The sequence below is a fragment of the Oncorhynchus mykiss genome, chromosome 12, assembly GCF_013265735.2.
Source record: "Oncorhynchus mykiss isolate Arlee chromosome 12, USDA_OmykA_1.1, whole genome shotgun sequence".
NCBI classification, from domain to species: Eukaryota; Metazoa; Chordata; class Actinopteri; order Salmoniformes; family Salmonidae; genus Oncorhynchus; species Oncorhynchus mykiss.
In genome coordinates this window covers 54,294,992-54,320,245 of record NC_048576.1, presented here as the reverse complement: position 1 = coordinate 54,320,245, position 25,254 = coordinate 54,294,992, and the positions used below count along the sequence as shown (strand labels likewise).

General features: G+C 40.5%; 1 protein-coding gene across 3 annotated transcripts in view; it reads left to right on the top strand.

The window, feature by feature from the left end:
* Positions 1 to 17,945, top strand: part of LOC110537781 (CREB3 regulatory factor) — a 29,966-nt gene extending 12,021 nt beyond the window's left edge. For all 3 annotated transcript variants that reach the window (XM_021624166.2, XM_021624165.2, XM_021624162.2), the window contains exons 5-9: positions 371 to 565; positions 3,563 to 3,752; positions 5,213 to 5,286; positions 9,436 to 9,555; positions 9,806 to 17,945. In XM_021624166.2, the coding sequence (XP_021479841.2) occupies positions 371 to 565; positions 3,563 to 3,752; positions 5,213 to 5,286; positions 9,436 to 9,555; positions 9,806 to 9,924 (698 nt within the window). In that variant the 3' untranslated portion in view covers positions 9,925 to 17,945. The remainder of the gene's footprint in view (positions 1 to 370; positions 566 to 3,562; positions 3,753 to 5,212; positions 5,287 to 9,435; positions 9,556 to 9,805) is intronic.
* Positions 17,946 to 25,254: the final 7,309 nt, after the last annotated feature.

The window sequence follows — 25,254 nt, the reverse complement described above, 5'->3', positions numbered from 1 at the left end:
CGGTGTATTTGTAGACACACCTTCATTTCTTTGATCTCCACCCCAAAACGTATAGCAGGTGAATATCATGCTATTCTCCTGCTTAAGTTCAGGGTCAGAATATGCAGAGAAAGAAAAGTGCATGCTTGCTCGAGTCGGAATTCCCGCCTATGTGATTGGGACAGTATGATCATCAGGCTCAATGGTTTATTTATACTATTTTATAAGTGGGGGGTCGTCTCTGATCAACTGAACCTCTATGCACTTTTCTCATGCTCACTCCCTATCCTCATCTCTTCTCCTCACCCATATCTCCCTCTAATCTTTTCTTTCTTTCTTGTTGTTCCCTCGCCTCTCTCTCCCTCATCCCTGTCCTGTCTGTTGTGATCAGGATGTGACAATGACACGGTGGGGGACGTGAAGGGCCTGACAGCAGGGATCTCCAGGAAGAGGGGCAAACGCCGCTACTTCTGGGAGTACAGCGAGCAGCTCACCCCCTCTAAGCAGGAGCGCATGCTCAAGCCCTCCGAGTGGGACAGACAGACCCTGCCCAGCAACCTCTACCAGAGGAACGGCCCACACCACGGTGAGACACACAACTTTATCTCTCTCAAACACACACACTCATACTGGTCAGTGGTTATGTGTGCACTGAAAAAATATATATAAATGCAACATGCACCAATTTCAAAGATTTGACAAAGTTACAGTTCATATAAGGAAAGGGGTGTGAATCAGAAAACCAGTCAGTATCTGGTGTGACCAGATGCAGCGCAACACTCCTCTTTTGAGTAGAGTTGATCAGGCTGTTGATTGTGGAATGTTGTTCCACTCCTCTTCAATGGCTGTGTGAAGTTGCTGGATATTGTTGGGAACTGGAACACACTGATGTACACTTCACACCAGAGCATCCCAAACATGCTCAATGGGTGACATGTCTGGTGAGTATGCAGGCCACGGAAGAGCTGTGACATTTTCAGCTTCTAGGAATTCTGTACAGATCCTTGCGACATGGGGCCATGCATTATCATGCTGAAACATGAGGTGACGAATGGCACGAAAATGGACCTCAGGATCTCGTCATGGTATCTTTGTGCATTCAAATTGCCATTGATAAAATTGTGTTTGTTGTCCGTAGCTTATGGCTAGAAATCATTAACGTTATATTTTAAAATGAGTGTCTAACTTTTGGGATAACTGGTCAATTAAGGTAAAAGGTAGTCACTTTTGACCACAGCATGGGTTGGTAATTTCTATAGCAATATATTGAATTATAATCACCAAAAATGACTTAACTGCCAATCGTATCCACTTATTCTTTACGTTTCTTTTTCTTCAAAAGGTTCAAGTCATGAATTTGTAAACTTGGAAAAGTAGGAACAACCTCATTAATATAACAAAGTGTTCTTAATAAGTCCAAGTAAAGGAAGTGGAATTGCTTTGCAAACCTCTAGTCCATATATTCTCTCTGAGTAATATTAACCTGAAATTTACCAATTAACTCCTCAAACGGCAGGAACTCCCCAGTGTTGTCTAACAAATCACATACAAAATGAAAACCCTTGTCAAACCAAAGGCCTTTGAAAATTGATTTCCTATTAATTTTAATAACTATTATTCCAAATCAATGTTTTTCCAGAAAAGTAAATTTTGCTGGTGAAACTTACAGTACCAGTCAAAAGTTTGGACACACCCACTCATTCAAGGGGTTTTTCTTTATTTTTACTATTTTCTACATTGTAGAATAATAGTGAAAACTTAAACTATGGAATCATGTAGTAACCAAAAAAGTGTTGAACAAATAAACAAATCAAAATATATTTAAGATTCTTCAAAGTAGCCACCCTTTGCCTTGATGACAGCTTTGCACACCCTGGAATGCTTTTCCAACAGTCTTGAAGGAGTTCCCACATATGTTGAGCACTCGTTGGCTGCTTTTCCTTCACTCAGTGGTCCAACTCATCCCAAACCATCTTAATTGGGTTGAGGTCAGGTGATTGTGGATGCCAGGTCATCTGATGTAGCACTCCATCACTCTTTCTTGGTCAAATAGCCCTTACACAGCCTGGAGGTGTGTTGGCTCATTGTCCTAAAGAAATTATTTTCCCACTAAGAGAGAACCAGATGGGTTGGCGTATAGCCGCAGAATGCTGTGGTAGCCATGCTGGTTAAGTGTGCCTTGAATTCTAACTAAACCACTGAGAGTGTCACCAGCAAAGCACCATCACACCACCCTCTCCATGTTTCACGGTGGGAACCACACATGCGGAGATCATCCGTTCACCTACTCTGCACCTCAAAAAAACACTGCGGATCCCTTTTAAATTCTCAGATTTGTTAAGAAATATGGCTAGTAAATCTGGCTAAAATAAATAAGAGGGGATATTGTACAACTCTGTCTAATTCCTCTAGCAATAGAGAAACGAGGGGAGGTTCCATTACTCATAGCTAGCGAACTGCTAATGTCATTATATATCAATCATCCTTATCACTTTACAGAAATTCTCCCTGAACCCAAAAGTAGAGTGAGTTCTAAATACAAAGTTGTGCTCTAAAGTGTCAAAAGCCTTTAAAAAAAATCTAAATACAATATAAAGCCATCATCTTCTATGAACTCACTGTAATCTATAATATCTCAAACTAATCGTATATGGTTATGAATACTCCTTCCTTTAATGAAGGCTGAGTTTCACAGATTTTTATATAATTCAGGCCTTTTTTCAGCCTATTGGCATGAAGCGCACTTCTGTGTGCCAGTGGCCATCGAAGGTGAGCATTTGCCCACTGAAGTTGGTTACGACGCTGAACTGCAGTTGGGTCAAGACTCTGGTGAGGACGACGAGCATGCAGATGTGCTTCCCTGAGACGGTTACTGACCGTTTGTGCAGAAGTTCTTTGCTTGTGCAAACCCACAGTTTCATCAGCTGTCAGGGTGGCTGGTCTCAGACCATCCCGCAGGTGAAGAAGCCGGATGTGGAGGTCCTGGGCTGGCATGGTTACAAGTGGTCTGCAGTTGTGAGGCCAGTTGGACATACTGCCAAATTCTCTAAAATAATGTTGGAGGCAGCCTATGGCAGAGAAATGAACATTCAATTATCTGGCAACAGCTCTAGTGGACATTCCTGCAGTCAGTATGCCAATTTCACGCTCCCTCAGAACTTGAGATGTCTGTGGCATTGTGTTGTGTGACAACTGCACATTTTAGTGGCCTTTATTGTCCACAGCACAAGGTGCACCTGTGTAATAATCATGCTGTTTATTTCAGTTCATGAAACATCGCTCCAAACACTTTACATGTTGCGCTTATATTTTGGTTCAGTATAGAAGCACACACCACAAACTACCTATTGAAGTATGAATTCTCACACTTACAGTTGTACCTGATCAAAGCCACATGCTTCATAGTTAATTAATTACAGTAGATCACAGGTTATACATGTAACATGGCTGTTCCGTTATTCATGATGTGCATTCATGGGTTTTGGATGAATCCATTTGGATACAAATGCATCTGACTGTCGCTGCTGACAAAGGGGAAACGTCTCAGTGGTTAACCGGCTCGGTGATTTGGCTGTGTGAACAGGGAAGTACAATCTGAAGAAGTCTCGACGGACGGACGTGGAGGACCTAACCCCTAACCCTCGGAAGCTGCTGCAGATCGGTAACGAGTTGCGTAAGCTCAACAAGGTGATCAGTGACCTGACCCCGGTCAGCGAGCTGCCCATCACAGCCCGCCCTCGCTCCCGCAAGGAGAAGAACAAACTGGCCTCCAGGTACTGGATTCTCACCTTTTCAACCTCCATATGTTCAACACTCAGTAGTTACAGCTGGGTCTGACATTTTGACACCCTTGATGAAGATGAGCAAAAAATGTCTGTATAAAATAAAACATTCAACTACCGAGCTATATTGTATGTACATTTTTGGGGCGGAAATTCTATTATTTTATACTAATACAATTGCTTAGACAAAGAGAATTAGTTTAATAGGTACGCTATTAGTTTTTTTTCCTCAAAGGTAAGGGTAAAAATTGACACCTGTTTTCAATACCTCACCTCGCGAGCATAATGTTTTATGAGTTGGAGAACACATTGGGAGGGATCTTAGACCATTGCTCCATACAGATTCTTTCCAGATCCTTGATATGCTTTGTTTGCGCTTATAGACTTCCCTCTTCTATTCAAACCACAGGTTTTCAATGGGGTTCAACTCCGGAGACTGAGATGGCCATCGCAAAATGTTGATTTTTGTCACCTATTAGCCATTTCTTTGTGGATTTTGATTGTGCTTGGAGTTGTCTTGCTGGAAGAACCGATTGCGGCCAAGTGTTTGCCTCCTGGCAGAGGCAAGCAGGTTTTCGGCTAAAATATCCTGGTGCATGGTAAAGGAGGCTGAAACTTTGCCACAAGTGGATCGTCCAGCAAGACCATAACCCCAAGTGCACATCAAGAAATGTTTAATTTGCCATAACATCAACGTTTTGCAATAGGGCTGCAACAGGGGCTTCCTGAGGTGGATTCTCAATCCTTGAAACCCAGTGGTGATATCAAATATTAGCGATTAGCGATATTACTGTGCAACCTAGACGTTCTATTTTCTAACGAGATTGCAAATCAATTCGTATGTTGTGTTCATCGGTTATGAATGTTTCAGCCTCTGTGTTGAGAAATGTGTGTTTTTACTGTCAGTTTCCATTTCAAAGAATCTGTATTGTCCAATCTCTGAGCAGATGGAAGTCAGATGTTAGCGAACACATGATGTGCCATCAAGGATCTGGAAAGATTCTGTATGGAGGAATGGTCTAAGATCACTGCCAATGTGTTTTCCAACTCATAAAACATATATTTAAAAGGCTCAGTGCCGTTATTCTCATAAGGTGTAGGTATTGAATTAAGGGGTGTCTAACTTTGAGAAAGTCAATTATTACTTGTTAAAAAATATATTTTTTTGGAGCAATTCTATTAAGTATAAAATCATTTCCCAATTGTTTTAACATACAATATCAGTATTTTAATATTTTTTTATGTACAGTCATTTTTGCTAATCTCTATCAAGGGTATCAGTAATTTCGGACTCCACTATATATGTTCAATGGTCCCTCTCAAGAACCGTCCCTTTCTGCTTTGTTAACTTTACACACAACTACCAGCACTACCACTACTACCACCACCACCACCACCACCACCACTAATGCTACTACGCCTTTAAACCACTTGTTTTTCTCTCTTTTCAGGGCCTGTCGGCTGAAGAAGAAGGCTCAGTATGAGGCCAATAAAGTCAAGCTGTGGGGTCTGGGCACAGAATATGGTATGTTTTAGGGTGTTTGTCCATAAAATTATTATTTAATTCAATGTTTATGAAAATGCAATTCAGTAAAGAATTGCATCAGAAAACGATAGTCCAAACCCTGTATCTCTACTATATATAAATAGTAGAGACACAAGGTTTGGACTTATATATTTCTCAAAACTTGGACTATTTACTCAGAGAATTTAACGCGATTAGAGTGAATAGAATGTAATTACGGCCAAAAAGTGGTTACTGCTAAATAGAACTCGGTCACTGCTTTTGGGAAGAACAGCGCTAATTTAGCTTGTCAGTTGACATTCGATCTAGTGGCTGCAGATTTGTGTGTGATAACATGGCCTTTTTCTAATTGAAATGCAAAACAAAATTACACTGATAGATAGTGAGTGTGTTTGGAAAGTTACCCCATACTCACAAAGGAGGGAAAAAAATAGTTTTTAAAAATGTTTGCAAATTTATATGAATAAAAAAAACTGAAGTATCACATTTTCATAAGTATTTAGACCCTTTACTCAGTACTTTGTTGAAGCGTCTTATGCAGTGATTACAGCCTAGAGTCATCTTGGGTATGCCCCTACAAGCGTAGCACACTTGTATTTGCGGAGTTTCCCCCAGTCTCTGCAGATCCTCTCAAACTTTGTCCGGTTGTATGGGGAGCGTTGCTGCACAGCTATTTTCCGGTCTCTCCAGAGATGTTCAATCGGGTTCAAGTCCGGGCTCTGGCTGGGCCACTCCAGGACATTGAGACTTGTGCTTAGGGTCATTGTCCTGTTGGAAGGTGAACCTTCGCCCCAGTCTGAGATCCTGAGCACTCTGGAGCAGGATTTAATCAAGGACTATTCTGACTATTCTCCCAGTCCCTGCCGCTGAAAAACCTCCCCACAGCATGATGATGCTGCCACCACCATGCTTCGCACGTAGGGATGGTGCCAGGTTTCTTCCAGACGTGACGCTTGGTGTTCAGGCCAAAGAGTTCAATCTTGGTTTCATCAGACCAGAGAATCTTATTTCTCATGGTCTGAGAGTCCTTTAAAACCCTTTGGCAAACTCCAAACGGGCTGTCCTGTGCCTTTCTATGAGGAGTGGCTTCTGTCTGGACCACTCTACCATAAAGTCCTGATTGGTGGAGTGCTGCAGAGATGGTTGTCCTTCTGGAAGTTTCTCCCATCTCCACAGAGCAACTCTGGAGCTCTGACAGAGATCCAATCGGGTTCTTGGTCACCTTCCTGACCAAGGCACTTCTCCCCTGATAGCTCAGTTTGGCCAGGCGTCTTGGTGGTTCCAAACTTCTTCCATTTAAGAATGATGTGTTCTTGGGGACCTTCAATGCTGCAGAAATTCGACCTCGTGCTTGGTTTTTGCTCTGACATGCACTGTCAACTGTGGGACCTTAATATAGACAGGTGTGTGCCTTTCCAAATCATGTCCAATCAAGTTGTAGAAACATCTCAAGGATGATTCTTGGAAATCAATTTTGAGTCTCATAGCAAAGGGTCTGATTACATGTATAAATAAGTGATTTCTGTTTTATTTTGAATAAAATGGCTAAAATGTCTAAACTTGTTTTCAATTTTTCATTATGGGGTATTGTGTGTAGATTTGAGGATTTCATTTTTTTTATTACATCCATTTTAGGATTAGGCTGTAACGTAGCAATGTGTAAAAAGGGAAGGGGTCGGAATACATTCTGACTGCTGTGTGTGTACAGTACCAGTCAAGTTTGGACACACCCACTCATTCATGGGTTTTTCTTTATTTTTACTATTTTCTACAATGTAGAATACTAGTGAAGACTTAAACTATGAAAAAACACATGGGAACATGTAGTAACCAAAAAATGTGTTAAACAAAACTAAATGTAGCCACTCTTTTCCTTGATGACAGCTTTGCATACTCTTGGCATTCTCTCAACCAGCTTCACCTGGAATGCTTTTCCAACAGTCTTGAAGGAGTTCCCACATATGCTGAGCACTTGTTAGCTGCTTTTCCTTTACTCAGCGGTCCAGCTCCTCCCAAACCATCTCAATTGGGTTGAGGTCGGGTGATTGTGGATGCCAGGTCATCTGATGCAACACTCCAGCACTCTCCCTTCCCGGTCAAATATCCCTTACACAGCCTGGAGGTGTGTTGGGTCAGTTGAAAAACAAATTATCATCTCATTAAGCACAAACCAGTTGGGATGGTGTTTCGCTGAAGAATGCTGTGATAGCCATGCTGGTTAACTGTGCCTTTTTAATTCTAAATAAATCAGTGTCACCAGCAAAGCACCCCCATATTATCACACCACCTCAATGCTTCACAGTGGTAACTACACATGCAGAGATCATCCATTCACCTACTCTGCGTCTCACAAAGACATGGTTGGAACCAAAAATCTAAAATTTGGACTCATCAGACCAAAGGACTGATTTCCACTGGTCTATTGTCCATTGTTCATGTTTCTTGGCCCAAGGAAGTCTCTTATTCTTATTGGTGTCATTTAGTAGTGGTTTCTTTGCAGCAATTTGACCATGAAGGCCTGATTCACGCAGTCTGAATTGTTGATGTTGAAATGTCTGTTACTTGAACTCTTGGGCTGCAATTTTAGGTCTATTTTGGGCTGCAATTTCTGAGGCTGGTAACTCTAATGAGCTTATCCTGTACAGCAGAGGTAACTCTGGGTCTTCCTTTCCTGTGGCGGTCCTCATGAGAGCCAGTTTGTTTCATCATAGCGCTTGATGGTTTTTGCGACTGCACTTGAAGAAACTTTCAACGTTCTTGACATTTTCCGGATTGACTGACCTTCATGTCTTAAAGTAATGATGAACTGTCATTTCTCTTTGTTTATTTGAGCTGTTCTTGCCATAATATGGACTTGGTCTTTTACCAAATAGGGATATCTTCTGTATACCACCCCTACCTTTTCACAACACAACTGATAGGCTCAAACGCATCAAGAAGGAAAGAAATTCCACAACTTAACTTTTAACCAGGCACACCTGTTAATTTAAATGAATTCCAGGTGGCCATCTAATGTAGCTGGTTGAGAGAATGCAAAGCTTTCATTAAGGCAAAGGGTATCTACTTTGAAGAATGTCAAATGTTAAATATATTTTGATTTGTTTAACACTTTTTTTTGTTTGTTACTACGTGATTCCATATGTTATTTCATAGTTTTGATGTCTTCACTATTATTCTACAATGTAGAATAAAGATAATAAAAACCCTTGATTGAGTAGGTGTGTCCAAACTTTGGACTGGTATTATATATCTACAAATAAACAAAGCTAACAGACTGAATTTCAATACCTACCCTCGTGAAAAAATCTGATCCAGATTTTCAAATCAAACGTTATTTGTCACATACAACATGTGTAGACTTTACTGTGAAATGCTTACTTACACGCCCTTAACCAACAGTGCAGTTCAAGAAGAAGAAAAGATTTACCAAGTAGACTAAAATAAAAAGTAACACAAGAATAACATTAACGAGGCTATATACAGGGGGCACTGGTACCGAGTCAGTGTGTGGGGGTACAGGCCAGTTGAGGTTCATTGTGAATTTCTGACAATTTCCCTTTGTTAATTACCATAAAAACGACCCCTCTCAACATTGATTGACCAGAGTCAGAGGAATAGAAATCCACGGATCTGGAGATGAAACTACTATAGTATCAAGTTGATTTTGATTGGTCCAAAGCGCAGAAACGCATCCTAATTTTACCACCGCCCAACGCCAAAATATAGAGGAGATAAAACCAAGAGCTGCGCCGTCTAAATTAGCAATGGTCACAATGAACAAACTTTCTTGTTTAATCAACCCTGTTAAGTACAAGCCTATTAAGGTTGTAATATTGTAGGGAAATATCTAATGATTAATTGTGTGACACAATGATATAGGCTAAAGAAAATTAGGTTTAGACATTTAATTTAGTCGCACCCTCTTGAATTGACCAGCTTTTCACTCAATTCTAGAGCAGTGAGTGAACGCCTTATAGGTTTACCAGTTATGTTGAATAACACACTCACTGTCAATTTCCCTCTTCAGTTTTGTACATTGTGTGATTGGTAGGCTGGAATATGTCCTTGAGGTTTAGGGAAGGAAGGCTTTTTGCCAACCTCTCTTTAAAAACTGAAAAATGTAATTGCTGTTTTTTTTTTTGTCTCCAGATCGGCTTCTGTTTGTCATCAACACCATAAAGGAAGAGATGGTGAACAGAGTGCAGGATATCTGCGACAAGGAAACAAGCATGACTGAAACGTTGGACAAACTCATCGAAGAAACCCTTGGTAAGATGAGGATGATTTGTATTTCGTAAGTAGCAACAGAAATATAGTGTGCAGTAGGTTGTCTTCAGGAAATGGCCATGAAATGAGGCAGACACTCTCTCGTCCTTAGCTAACCTGAGCCTATTGAGTATATTTTGGGGAGTCAGCATTTGATCAAGATTGCAGAGAGTTTTGAGCCCAAACACAGTTTTAACAATGGCTGTTAAAAGCAGCTAAATAACCAGCACACTATAAACGTTTCTTTCTGCAGTGAAGTCCCCAGTTGCCGGGGAGACTTCAGACTTTGTGAACCAGATCCTGGAGAACACTGGCAAGGGGGATCCCACCGGAGGTCTGGTCGGGCTGCGTGTACCCACATCTAGAGTGTAGACAGGCCCTGTAGAGAAGCCTGGTGATGGCACACTCCAAGCCATCCCGCACCATTCTTGTCCCACACTGTAACGGGCACACCCTCTGCATGTCCATTCCATCCGGAAACACATTCCCAATGCTGAGTGGGAAGACATACATATACCATAGCTTCACATGTATGTATTCACACAATGCGCATGTACAGAAATGAAACTAGTAGCTATCTCTGCACTTAGTAGTCTGTTACTTGCCATTTGTTGCAAGTGGCTAGTGACCTTCACGAGCCACAGTGTTTGCGAATTCAAAGCCAATATATGAAACGATAACTCCTGAAATGTTTTATGTTGAGAAGTGAAGCAAAACAGAATGATCATCAGTTCTTGCTGTAGCCATTTCCTGTAGCGTTCAAACGACCCGTTTCATGTCTGCGTACCAGAGTGGGAACGCCAACACAGGATGCAGTTCTATTTAGAGTGAGCCGACAGGAGATATTCAATATAAATATTCTCCTGTCAAGCCCATGTCCTTTTAATCAGCTGCCTTGTTATTATGCCACCTTACTGAACTGTGTTCCCAGTGAAGAACAGCCACTGTGTATTCCATAGTGTATACTGTTAGGAACACCCTAATACCTATTGATGCCAGTTGTCTGTTTTCCCATTCTTGTACCACGGTATTTACATAGGAGGAGAAAATGTAACCCTATACATGTCAACCTGCAAACCACATCATAAGGCAACAAAAACACAGAAGCACCTGAAATACTACTAATATTAAGAAAATAAATAGTATATTTTGAGGGAATGATTCTTTAAAAAAAAAAAGTAAATGTTTGGGGGTTACACATTTAGGACATGAATGCAGTGAGGAAGGTTGGTTTGCGATTTAGCCTGATTGTTTCTGTTCCTGTGTTTCTGCAGTTGAGAAGATATTTCAAATGGACTTGAGCAGAAGGCTAAGATCCTAAGTCGTCTCGACTATAAGCTAGATGACGTGATTACAACAATCAATTTTCTCTTTCTATATACACTTTGTTTGACGTGTCTTCAAATGAAAATGCCATTGGCTTCTTGCGAAGTAGGGATGAGAGCGCTAAAAGTTCAGAATTCCTTAGTTTGGGGTGTTCGTATTTGTATTTGATCAGAGTACTATTCATTGTGCCTTGTATTTAAAGTGAGATGATTACAAAAACTCCCAGAGGTTGAAGGGTAGTGGACCATTTTACAATGAGGGAGAGCAGAACATGGTGCAGGGAACGTCACGGTGTGGGTTTGTAATGTATTTCTGCTCTTTAAAATTATTCTGAATGTACATATGAACATGGAACATGTAGATATATGCCACAGAGTCTGTGCATTGTATTATAAGATGGCTCTGACAAACATTTACTTTGGTTATCGGTACTTGGACTTTGGGAATGGGAGGGTTTAAAAAAAAAAAAAATTCGTCTAGAATTTCAAAATATTTGCACACTATATTTTGATTCGTTTTTTTTTTGTACCAAAGACACATGCAACAAAAACGGTGACTAGCCAGATAAAGTAAGGTTTTGCACAGCTTACCTGACACCGTATTGAATGTAGGAAATGTGGTAGGGTCAGGGATTTTCATTGAACTGTGAAATTCGCTTGGGTCCAATTATGTCCTGAAAGAAGCATTCATTAACATTTTCTAAAAGGCTTGCTCTGTCAGTTGGCTTCTCAAGTAGATTACTTGGAAACATTTTGATAGATTCCTGAAGTTACTACTCCCAGCTCTTTTTATTGTGCTTTGGCACAAAGTAGAAAAGGGATGGAGCGCAATTTGGATGATTTTTTTTATTTTATTTTGCCTGTCAAAACGTCAATCACAAATAACCAAAAGGTATATAACTTGTATCATTTATGTAGGTGAGATGGATACACATACATCATTGACATGACGTGATTTATGTTGTGTATTTACAGTACTGTCCATTCATGCATACAGTACACGTATATCTATCTATTATGAATTGCCACTTTTTCAAATTGATACGTTTTAATAAGCATGACACATTTCTAAGGTCTATCCTCACATTCAGAGAAACTTTGGAGAGGGGGTGACAAAGAAAATATTTTTGTAATATTTGCCTCGACCTTTTTCTGTTGGTGTGCAGGTATTTCATTTGAGAGAGATACATTTCTGGAGTGTGACTCTGCATAAGATAAGGAAGGGTTCCTCTGTTTTTTGTGAAGACGGTAGAGTTTTTTAGGCGTACTGAAAGTAAGTGGTTGAATATCATGGATATCGTTATGGTTTCTTTGTGCCCTCAGCCTCAGTTCTTGACACAAAGCTGCTCCATTGCACTGTCATGGGGAAGATTGGTAGAAAATGTATGGATGAGGATTCTCAATTGAGTACTTGCAATTGTAGTCTTAACCTGTTACGATCTCAGCCCAGACGAAATGAGACGCGCAGCTTTTAGAGAGAATGCTTTTAGCTCGAGCATCTCTCTTTGCTGCTGCAACTTGTCGATCTTCTCAATTTGAAGGACTAGGTTTTCTAATTCCAAGAGAATGTGGTGATTTAAGGCTAAATTTAATCAAATTGGCACAGCTGCAAACCCTCCCTGCGGAACAGTACCATTGTCCCTATGCTGAAAAAAAGGCATGTTTTAATTGAATATGTTATTTTATCCAGTGAGCATCTTATTTGAGTTCTTACATTATCTGAACATGCCTTTCGTTTGCTGTAGAGGGACAATGTTATTGTTCTGCAAAGCAGGTCTCCCACACTGCACGCCATAGACTGATTAACTCATGATTTTAATTAGAAGGGGAGAAAATATACTTTCTCTGAAACTAGAATGATACTTTATGTTTCTAATAAAATATCTTATTCTACTTTGTTAGTGTAGTCAAGATTCTCTATATACCATCCATGGTTTGTTTTTGTAGTGTTTCATTTTGTAAATAGATTAAGCTGAAATGTATCTTCTAAATATTATATTTGTATAGTATATTATATATTGCGTGTATGGAAAAAGAAAGCACTTTGTTAAAAGAAAAAAAGGAAAATACAAACAAAGTTTAAAAAAATTCCTTCCATTTGCTGCTAAACCGACCTTGTTTGAATGCTGCAGTGTGTGCTTGACTTCTGTAACCTGATCAGGACAGTGTGTTGGGGAGGTCTTAAGAGGGCAATCAACATTTTGGTTATAAGGCCCCTATGTTTTGAATGACTGAGTCTAACGTCATGAATTAATTTGCCTTCAGTAGAGATTTCCTATGGAAAAACAAATTCTGCTTTGGGTTTTTCTTCAGGTTGATGTACAGTGTAGACGCATTTCTTCTAGGCATTTGCCAGTTATATTGTTATAATTTTTTTAGTAATTTGTACTTGTAACTTAATGGGGAGGGGGAGACTGAGGTACTCACAAAGGCCCATGTCCTTTTGTGAGTGCCTCAGAAGGAAAACTATCAATGTACTGTATGGCAAGTAATTTGTGGTGGAAATGTAATCCGGATACTTTTTGCCTTTTCAAACACCCATCCATTCACGTAAGATGGCCAATAGTTGGTTCAATTGCACGGCAGTGTTGCTGTGGAAACCGATATCAGCCAATATTGTACAGTCTACAACCAAGAACTCCAACCTGGTGATATATGCTCAACTCAACAATGGCCTCTCCATTGGGATCATTGATGGCAAGTGAGGTTGAGCTAGGGGAATTGATGTTATGTAAGATGCTAGTAAAACATATTATCTAGAAAGAGTGCTGTGAGTAGCTGATTCTAGCGTCAGGTGTGTTTCCACGCAGGTTTTCACATTTAACATGATGGGCGCAAGCTGTGCAACTTTACATTCTAGCCAGGAGACTCTGTGGCATTTTAACAGTCAAGGAAGTGGTTGTCATTCAAAGCCAGTAAATATTCCTTCTGCTCTATTGACATCAAACATAAATAAACAGATATTAAGCTAATAGATAGTGTAATTATGTGCTACTCTCGTCTGATAATTGAATCCATTATGGTCTTTTCTGCTGCGAATCAGGATAACGACCATTCTATCAGAAATATATGTAACGAAATATTCAATCAAAGGAAAATATATTTATGTAATCCAAATTGTTGCGATTTATTTCTGCAGTTCAATAATATTGTGTGCGTTAATGGAGAGTCAGTGTAAAACAAAATGGTGCGATGGATAAGAATAGTCAACGGCCAATGGACTTGTAAGTAGAAATATTTTTCCTAGATTTGCATTTCTTTATACTCTTAACATGTGTAAACATACAAAAATGTATTTTTCAAAAGGGAAATCATTTTGCTTTATAGTTTTGATCCAACCTGGGTTTTACCATGCTGCTGGTCATCTATGGTTGGTAATTCCTAAATGTTTAATGTATGAAAAATATTATCGTTTATGATACATTACATAGACATTTTTATTTGCTAACAAAGGATCACATTTGAGTCAACCTTATACTATAGTCTTAGACCTTCTGCTAAGTCTATAGATGTCTAATGGCAGCGTTACCCAACAGTTAGATCACAATGCGAAAGTGACCGTACTCAATTTGTTCCAAATGGCTACAGTAGACTAGAGAGGAGGCGGCAAGCGTGTCTTGTCCCCTTTTTTTTTCTCCTTTTTTTTTGTTGTTAAATTCCTGATATGATTTTGGCTTGCTTTCTGTATGTAGTGGTGTTTGAAGTGTGTGTGATGACAATGTTCTTAAAATGGTGCACTATGCAGGTCTTACTCGTAAGACGGTGTTTCTTTAGTTTTCAGCTGTCTCGTGTCTGAGCAGAGCATTTTATTTGACGTTCTACAAAGACATTTACTCTGTCTCCATAACCCCATGGAGTTGTTCCTAGTGGTGAAAGGCAGGTGGTGGGGGGGGGGGTTGAGTGGAGGTATTCCCTCTGAAATGGAGGAGCCAGACGTGTGTAACGGAGAACGGTCCCGTCTCGTCGAACACTGCTAAATTGACATGTTCTTCTTTCCATCTTATCTAACCAGTGGAATGCTTTTGTGTTTTTGTTTTAATCTGTCATTTTAAAGGACCCTGTAAAATGCATTCTGCCATTACATATACCTTTTCCCCCTACACCCACAGTGTCTATAGAAATGCACCACTTTTTTTTTATCTAGCAAATTGTCGTGGGCTGTATTTGAATTTTTCTTCAATGCTTAAGCATTGCAGAAGCATTTTGAAAAGCCTCATTTCATGTCATAACTTGCTCAACTTCCCCTATTGCTTGTAGAAATCCTCATACTCCAAGGTTCTATGCTTTATATGTAGTATAACCATTTTTGTGTAATATATTGTTTGATAAATACATGCAGCGAATATTTCATAGGGAATGAGCATCGTGCATGAAAATCTCACTCATCTAATGTATTTGTTTATTGGTAAAACATTTACTAATTTATTAGCAATGGGTGCATCTTCACCCTGAGTTTAAGGATTTTGTATGTCTCAAGGACTTTATTGGAGATATTTCAACATAAAAGAATGAGCGCAAAGAGATTTTGTTTTGGACGTTGATCAATATATTTAGACCAAACTATTTTCCGTTGCTTACCCACTGTTATGACAACAAATAGTACAAACAGAAGCATACCCACATTGCACTTGGTTTTACAAAATGTCAAACATTATTTTTAATACAATGCCTGCTAAACCAGGTGCCTTACAAAAAAATAAAATAATCCAAACTTGATCTACACCCTTCAAAGTCTTGGAAGTTTTGTATGGATACAAGATTTACTATCTTTCTGCCCACGATGCTAAGAATTCTGACATTTACGCTGTCTGGTGTTTTAACAGTGTAGAGTGGTGATCTCATGTACTTATGAAAATTGTTGCTGCTTTGCCTCAGACAGTTTTCTTATAAGTTGAATGTAGTCTTCCTTCGAGGGATTCAATTCAATATACGGATGTGTTCATACTCCAAAATATCCTAGTGTAACACTGGGTGAGAGAGACTATCCAAAGAGTGCTGCAATCATGAGTCGAAGGAACTTTGTAGTCCTTATATCTGTGAACCTTTTATTATTTCTTTGGTATTTATGCTTTAAATCTGTAAGTTGTTGCACATGTTTGAATTTGTAGATTCTTTTTTTTTTTTTTTGGTGCCTTTTGTACTTTCCGACTTGCCATACCATTTATTTTATTATATTTACTTTTAACCTAAAGAAATTACTTTACCTACAGAAATTATTTTAGATATTCATGATACTGCAGCGAGCTATACATTCTTGCTGAAATACATTTAGCAGACCCAGAGTGTCCACCAACAATTTATTTTTTTATATAGAACCGGTAGATCTGCTTTGCAAAGACGATGTCCAACCTTTTCTAACCTATTGTGTCCCCTCCACAAATGATCAAGATAATTGTGCCTCTTTGTTCATAATTTTATACTGTTCCACAAACGGCTGGGTTGCACTTTACCTGGAGCAGTGGCGCATACAAGCAGGTGGCCTTTAGCAGCCGTTCTTCAATGAACAAATGCGGTTTGAAATAACTCTTAATGACACACCGAGGTTTGCATTGTTCAACTTTAGATCTATATTAACCATGGAGCTCCAGGAAACTGCATAAATATTTTTCACTAGAGACCAAGGTAGGCAAGGTTTTAAACATGGCAACCCCTGTATAACACTTAAAGCGATGATAATCTTGAAGTGGTGGGCCTCTGCACATAATCAGTTTCCTTGATTTCTCCAAAGTGGTGCCACCGCACAGTTCCCTTTTATATCACCGAAGGTTGAAGGGAGCACTAATTGGAGAGTGAGTTTTAAACAAACAATGCAAACAGCTGATAGGTTGTCACCACTCACCAGCCATGGTGCTGAATCTCAGACGTACTTGAGCTCACTCGAGAGCTGCCTCTCGGCTCCTGTTGCCATGCCTGCTTGGGAGCGTTGCAACTCTTTACCAGTTCCCAGAGAACTTCTCTGGACAGTGACTGATTTGCTTTAAGACCTGCACTAGCCACTGAGGTATCAGTGCCAATAAGGCCTTGTCCTCAGTAATGGTCACCGACGACCATGTTTGAATTTGATTGAAGTGGATTGGCCGGTGGTGGTGCTTTTTAATAGGATTATTTTTACTTCAGGAAAGGCATAGAGATCGGTTAGAGTCGCTAGGGCTGCTGGGCAGAGATCTCTCATCCCTGCACTGAAGTGTTGAGGTATGTACTCCTGCATGTGACGCATGCAGACCAATTCAATGATTACCAATGCCGCTGAGAAAATGGGTATAACCCTCTTTCCAAACACCATAAACACATCATATTCACACTGCAATGATATACATTTCCTTCCAAACTTGCCAAATGCATGGAGTGAGAGGGAAATGTACCTAACATTTATTTGTGGTTTTTGTAAGGTTAACTCCAAATTATTTTTGAAAATCCTTACAACTCTCTGGGTTCTATTTAAAACCCTTCTAAAAACGACACAATTCCTGCCCTTGATGTAATGCTTCTGATGTTGTATGGTATTTAAATTGATAATTTAGCATGTAGTAGTGTGTGTACTCCCCAAGTGTAGAATATTTGTCACAGTAGGAAGGCTGTATGTCATTGCTAAATTCTCTGTAATAGATCTCTTGGTAAGATTCATAAGAAAATCTGCAGAAGTATATCTTGCTGAAACTAACAGTAACTTGATCCTATTAGCAATGTATATTTGTAGTTCAAATACATTATCTTGACCGTTGTCATATATGGTTTAAATGTTGTGCTGGGTTTATACTTTTGTCGTACTCTTATTTTTTTATTTTTTTTGGAGGCACAAATAGTTGGAGAACTGTTATGGATAATAAGCCTTGAAAATGTACAGATGTGATTTTGGCTAAGTTCAGTTGTGGACTGGCAGGGTAGCCTAGTAACCGAAAGATTGCCAGTAACCGAAAGGTTGCTGGATCGAATCGCAGAGCTGACAAGGTAAAAAAATCTGTTCTGCCCCTGAACAAGGCAGTGATCCCCAGGAGGCCGTCATTGTAAATAAGAATGTTTTTAACTGACTTGCCTAGTTTAAAAACAATAAAATTGATTGGATAATGGGTCTGCTTGTGTAATTGTGCCTCTTTAAAAAAAATCATTTTTCTCACAGGTACCAACTCTGCTCAGAGTTTGTACCACAGTTTTGCGGTTTATGTTAGAGTACAGCTATGGACAGAAGTGACGTTACGTAGCAGGTAAGGAGAATTCGGTAAGGGTTAGCGAAAATGCTACAGTTGTCCCCATTGCGACTCGAACATGTCACTTTTGGTCTGTAGCTGTATTCCATCTAGCCACAACCCAGTTTTGCTTGTAACCATAATAGTCTAAATATACTATTGATTTTAATATAAAAATAATTTTAAAAACTTTTAGAAACCACAATTTGCTTCAATTGTTTTATTTGTGTAGGCTATTAGTTTAATTGTATGATTGACACTGACGCATATTCATGACCTACAGTATGTCTTGCATAGTTGAAATTCAGTCCAGACATCTGCCATAACATTTTATTGCATAAGCATTGATGTTAGAGGCCGAATCATAGAAATATAATCACATTCTACTTCTGTGGGCTGACTGACCTACTGTACTGACAAATTAGTTCAAATAGCCTGGCAGCTTCACTTTGCATTGTGATTCACATTTCCTTTCCTTTAACAGAACTGTTATGTCCCCTAATGTATATTTATTTTCCATATTTCTTGTCTTGGATGAATGCCAGTATCATCTCAGATCTTGCTGGGGTGGGTGGAAAGAAAATGTTGCAGTTTTAAAGCTACTTTTCTTGCAATTCTTCACATTTTTCCATGTCTAATGTGTATTCATTTGGTAAGAGTGACAAAAACCTACATTAAAAAAAAAAGTTAGCTGTTGTGGGCTAGTTGATCTGGACATGTCTGACAAGTTATAAATGGCTCTAATGAATACAATGACTAACATGACAAGAGGAACTGATGATGCACTACCCAATTGCACCTTGTGCATTCTACTATTAAACTTTCAAGAGTACGTTTGAAGCCGGACTTAGTTTCCTATGACATAGCACTTACTTGAACTATAATAGCAAAATAGTTTATGAAACTCTATTTTTGTACTTTTTTTTTTATGATCTTTTTTATTATTTTGTATCACAGCTTGGGAACCACTGACTTAGGTAATTGTATTAGATGTGATTAGTGGTCAACTTGCTACAACTCTAAATTTTCAATGAATTTCTTATTTCATGGAATTACATAGATACACGATGAGGCGTGGCTTAACGTGACCACGGCCCCGAGTAGGGTACAAACGTGGGGTACTCCCCTTACTCCCATGTTAAATTGCCTACTTCACTCAACCAGACAACGGCTGTACTCTTACTTTTAGTCTATAAACATTTTGGATATGCTTAGTTAGTCAATTTTAACATTTCCATGTCATAAATGACAAATTACATCATACTTAAAAACACTGATTCTAAATGTAAAAATGTTAGCATGAACAGAGACTGTCGCATGGAATGTAGCTACGTCAGCCAACAAGCCGATCCCAAATTACTTTCTTCAGATCGCGAACGTTAGCTAACTAACCCTGCTTTTATAGATAAAATGCAGAGAAGCTGTTGCGTACCATTTTTGTTTGAAGAAAAGACCACCAAATCAAGTTTCATCAACTGCCCAGGTTAGACGAACCTCTCATGGTTTTCCAGGCTATAGGCCGCCATTGATGGAAATCTGTGGGTACCGGTTACTCGATACATTTCAAGCACTTAATTCACTGTAAGTGGCTAGCTAACACTTTTATTTATTTATTTTTATTTGACCTTTATTGAACCAGGTAGGCTAGTTGAGAACAAGTTCTCATTTGCAACTGCGACCTGGCCAAGATAAAGCAAAGCAGTTTGACACATACAACAACAGAGTTACACAAGGAATAAACAAACACAGTGGAAAAAGTCTAAATACAGTATGTGCAAATGAGTTAGGATAAGGGAGGTAAGGCAAAAAAATCGGCCATGGTGGAGAAGTAATTACAATATAGCAATTAAACACTGGAATGGTAGATGTGCAGAAGACGAATGTGCAAGTAGAGATACTGGGGTGCATAGGAGCAAAATAAATAAATATAGTATGGGGATGAGGTAGTTGGATGGGCTATTTATAGATGGGCTATGTACAGGTGCAGTGATCTGTGAGCTGCTCTGACAGCTGGTGCTTAAAGCTAGTGAGGGAGATATGAGTCTCCAGCTTCAGTGATTTTGTCTGTTCTTTCCAGTCATTGGCTGCAGAGAACTGGAAGGAAAGGCAGCCAAAGGAAGAATTGGCTTTGGGGGTGACCAGTGAGATATACCTGCTGGAGCGCGTGCAACGGGTGGGTGCTGCTATGGTGACCAGTGAGCTGAGATAAGGCGGGGCTTTACCTAGCAGAGACTTGTAGATGACCTGGAGCCAGTGGCTTTGGCCATGAATATGAAGCGAGGGCCAGCCAACGAGAGTGTACAGGTCGTAGTGGTGGGTAGTATATGGGGCTTTGGTGACAAAACGGGTGGCACTGTGATAGACTGCATCCAGTTTGTTGAGTAGAGTGTTGGAGGTTATTTTGTAAATGACATCGCTGAAGTCAAGGATCGGTAGGATGGTCAGTTCTACGAGGGTATGTTTGGCAGCATGAGTGAAGGATGCTTTGTTGCGAAATAGGAAGCCAATTCTAGATTTAGTTTTGGATTGGAGATGCTTAATGTCAGTCTGGAAGGAGAGTTTACAGTCTAACCAGACACCTAGGTATTTGTAATTGTCCACATATTCTAAGTCAGAACCGTCCAGAATAGTGATACTGGACGGGCAGGTAGGTGTGGGCAGCGATCGGTTGAAGAGCATGCATTTAGTTTTACTTGCATTTAAGAGCAGTTGAAGGCCACGGATGGAGAGTTGTGTGGCATTGAAGCTCGTTTGGAGATTAGTTAACACAGTGTCAAAAGAAGGGCCAGAGGTTTACAGAATGGTGTCGTCTGCGCAGAGGTGGATCAGAGAATCACCAGCAGCAAGAGCGACATCATTGATGTATACAGAGAAGAGAGTCGGCTCAAGAGTTGAACCCTGTGGCACCCCATAGAGACTGCCAGGAGGTCCAGACAACAGGCCCTCCGATTTGACACACTGAACTCCATCAGAGAAGTAGTTGGTGAAACAGGCGAGGCAGTCATTTGAGAAACCAAGGCTGTTGAGTCTGCCGATAGGAATGTGGTGATTGACAGAGTCGAAAGCCTTGGCCAGGTCGATCAATACGGCTGCACAGTAATGTCTCTTATCGATGGCAGTTATGATGTTGTTGTTAAAGAAGCAATAAAACTGACCTTTAGACTTGTTGAGTATCTGGCCAGTCTGAAATATGTATTTTTCTTTGCAACTCTGCCTAGAAGGCCAGCATCCCGGAGTCGCCTCTTCACTGTTGATATTGGCCACATACTCAACTAGTCTAAAGGTCAGTTTTATTGCTTCTTTAACAAAAAACACCAGTCGTTGAGACTGGTGTTTTGTGGGTACTATTTAATGAAGCTGCCAGTTGAGAACTTGTGAGGTGTCGGTTTCTCAAAGTAGACACTCTAATGTACTTGTCCTCTTGCTCAGTTGTGCACTGGGGCCTCCCACTCCTCTTTCTATTCTGGTTAGAGCCTGTTTGCGCTGTTCTGTGAAGGGAGTATTACATAGCGTTGTACGAGATCATCAGTTCCTTGGCAATTTCTCGCATGGAATAGCCTTAATTTCTCAGAACAAGAATAGACTGACGAGTTTCAGAAGAAAGGCTTTGTTTCTGGCCATTTTGAGCCTGTAAATCGAACCCACAAATGATGACGCTCCAGATACTCAACTAGTCTAAAGGACAATTTTATTGCTTCTTTAATCAGAACAACAGTTTAACTGTGCTAACATAATTGCAAAAGGGTTTTCTAATGATCAATTAGCTAATCCAAGTAGATCATATTAAAAGGCTAACAGTGATAGTGATAGTTGCTGATAATGGGCCTCCGTACGCCTATGTAGATATTCCATTAAAAAAAAATACAGCTACAATAGTCATTTACAACATTAACAATGTGTAAACTGTATTTCTGATCAATTTTATGTTATTTTAATGGACAAAAAGTGTGTTTTTCTTTCAAAAACAAGGACATTTCTAAGTGACCCCAAACTTTTGAACAGTAGTGTAAGAAGGCTGTTCATTGACTATAGCTCAGCCTTCAACACTGTAGTACCCTCCAAGCTCATCATTAAGCTAGGGTACCTGGGTCTGAACCCCACCCTGTGCAACTGGGTCCTGGTCTTCCTGACGGGCCGCCCCAGGTGGTGAAGGTAGGATGCAACACCTCCACTACGCTCATCCTCAACACAGGGGCCCCATAGGGGCCCCCCAGGGTGCGTGCTCAGCCCCCTCCTGTACTCCCTGTTATCCAATAACTGTGAAGCCACGCGCGCTTGCAACTCAATTATCAAGTTTGCAGATGACACAACAGTAGTAGGCCTAATTACCAACACTGATGAGACAGTGAGAAATAAGGTGATGAAAAAAATCAGACTGGCCAAGGCAAACTTTTTTATTAACATAATTGGTGAAGGGAAATTCTAAATTGATCTGGGGAATCTAAAAAGAGTTAACAGGGGTACTGCAGCGCCAGCTGTGCCATCAGAGTCCTGGGTTCGCGCCCAGGCTCTGTCGTAACCGGCCGCGACCGGGAGGTCCGTGGGGCGACGCACAATTGGCCTACCGTCGCCCGGGTTAGGGAGGGCTTGGTCGGTAGGGGTGTCCTTGTCTCATCGCGCACCAGCGACTCCTGTGGCGGGCTGGGCGCAGTGTACGCTAGCCAAGGTGGCCAGGTGCACGGTGTTTCCTCCGGCGCATTGGTGCGGCTGGCTTCCGGGTTGGATGTGCGCTGTGTTAAAGAAGCAGCGGCTTGGTTGGTTGTGTATCGGAGGACGCATGACTTTCAACCTTCGTCTCTCCCGAGCCCGTGCGGGAGTTGTAGCGATGAGACAAGATAGTAGCTACTACAACAATTGGATACTATGAAATTGGGGAGAAAAAGGGGTAAAAATTCAAAAAAAGAAATAAGTTACCAGGGAAAGACCATAGTAACACTGCAAAAAGACTAGAAATCATGGTGAATAACAATCTAACACAGGATGCAGTCAAAATAGCAATAGCCTTCAATTCCTACTTTATTGACTGTCAGGATACTGACACAGAACCCCTCCACTGGTTTCTTGGGCTCAGTGGTAACTCAGCTCAGACGCTCAAACTGTCTTCTTCATAAGGGTTCATCATAAGTGAGGTTTCTGAGTCAAAGGTGAACAAGGTGATTAGCTCACTAAAGAACTCTAAAGCCAAAGATGTGTTTGGGCTGGACTCTACCTTTCTTAAAAACTACAAAGAGTCACTCATTGACCCCATTACTAAGGTCACCAACACATCTATTGGTCTCGGGGTGTTTCCAAGGGTATGGAAGTCGGCCATAATAACGGCCATCTTTAAATCAGGCAACCCTGCTGACGTGAGAAACTACAGGCCCACCTGTGGTGTCAAAGGTTGTTGAAAAGTGTGTAGCAGAACAGCTGATTGCCCACCTCAACAACAGCCCCTTCACATTACACTCCATGCAGCTTGGCTTCAGAGCGAAACACTCCACAGAAACAGCCAACTGCTTTCTTCTGGAAAATGTGAAGTCCAAGATGGACAAAGGGGGTGTTGTTGGGGCTGTGTTTCTGGACCTAAGGAAGGCTTTTAATACTGTTAACCATGAGATTCTCATCACAAAAATGTCCAAGTTCAACTTTTCCCCCGATGCCTTGAGATGGAAGAAATCATACCTTGAAGGCAGAACTCAGTGTGTCAGAGTAAGTAATGAGCTGTCGCCCACTCTTAGCTATGATGTGGGCGTGCCCCAAGGGTCAATACTGGGGCCCCTCCTGTTCAGCCTGTACATTAATGATCTGCCTTCTGTCTGTACTGGGTCTGAAGTTAAAATGTATGCATATGATACAGTGATATATGTGCATGCAAAGAGCAAACAACAAGCTGCACAAGAACTCACTACTGTAATGGTCCAGGTTACAAAGTGGCTCAGTGACTCGTGTTTGCATCTCAATGTGAAAAAAACTGTTTGCATGTTCTTCACAAAGAGGGCAACAGATGCTACTGAGACAGATGTCTATGTGTCAGGGGAGAAGCACCAGGTGGTATCTGATATTAAGTACATTGGCGTCATACTTGATTCCAACCTCTCGTTTAAAAAGCATGTGAAAAAGGTAATTCAAATAACCAAATTCAACCTAACTAATTTCCGATTTATACGAAATTGTTTGACTACAGAGGTAGCAAAACTGTACTTCAAATTTATGATACTCCCCCACTTAACATACTGCTTGACTAGTTGGGCCCAAGCTTGCTGTACAACATTAAAACCTATTCAGTCGGTTTACAAACAGGCTCCCGAAGTGCTTGATAGGAAGCCTAATAGCCATCATCATTGTTACATCCTCAGAAAGCATGAGCTCCAGAGTTGGTAAAATCGTGTGCAATACACCGACGCATGTCTTGTATTCAAGATCCTAAATGGCCTGGCTCCCAGTATTTTTGTTAAACAGAAAACCCAAACATATGGCAGCAGATCCACAAGGTCTGCCATGAGAGGTGACTGTATAGTTCCCTTAAGGAAAAGCACCTTTAGTAAATCCGCTTTCTCGGTGAGAGCTTCCCATGTCTGGAATACACTGCCATCAGACACACACAACTGCACCACATATCACACTTTCACAAAATGCATGAAGTCATGGCTAAAGGTCAATCAGATTTGTGAACATAATCCTTAGCTGTGTATTGCCACTTTCCATGTTGTCTGTTGTCTGTAGCTTGTGAGGTGTGGAAACACTTTGTTGCTTTTATGAATTTTGTCTTGCTGCTTTTTGTTCTATGTTGCTCTGTCTGTTTGCTACATCTTGCTTGTCCTATGTTGCTCTGCGTGTGCTCACTTCTCAATGATTGTCTATATTGTAATTGTTTTTAAGAACCTGCCCAGAGACTGCGGTTGAAAATTAGCCGGCTGGCTAAAACCAGCACTTTTACAGAAACATTGATTAATGTGCACTGTCCCTGTAAAAACAAAATACACTCAACTCAACATCGACAGGACTGCATTGGGGAAGGTGAAAAGTTTCATGTTCCTCGGTGTACACATCACTGATAATCTGAAATGTTCCACCCTCATAGTGTGGTGAAGAAGGTGCAACAGCGTCTCTTCAACCTCAGGAGGCTGAAGAAATTTGGTTTGGTCCCTTAAGACCCTCACACACTTTTACAGATACACCATTGAGAGCATCCTGTCGGGCTGTATCACCAC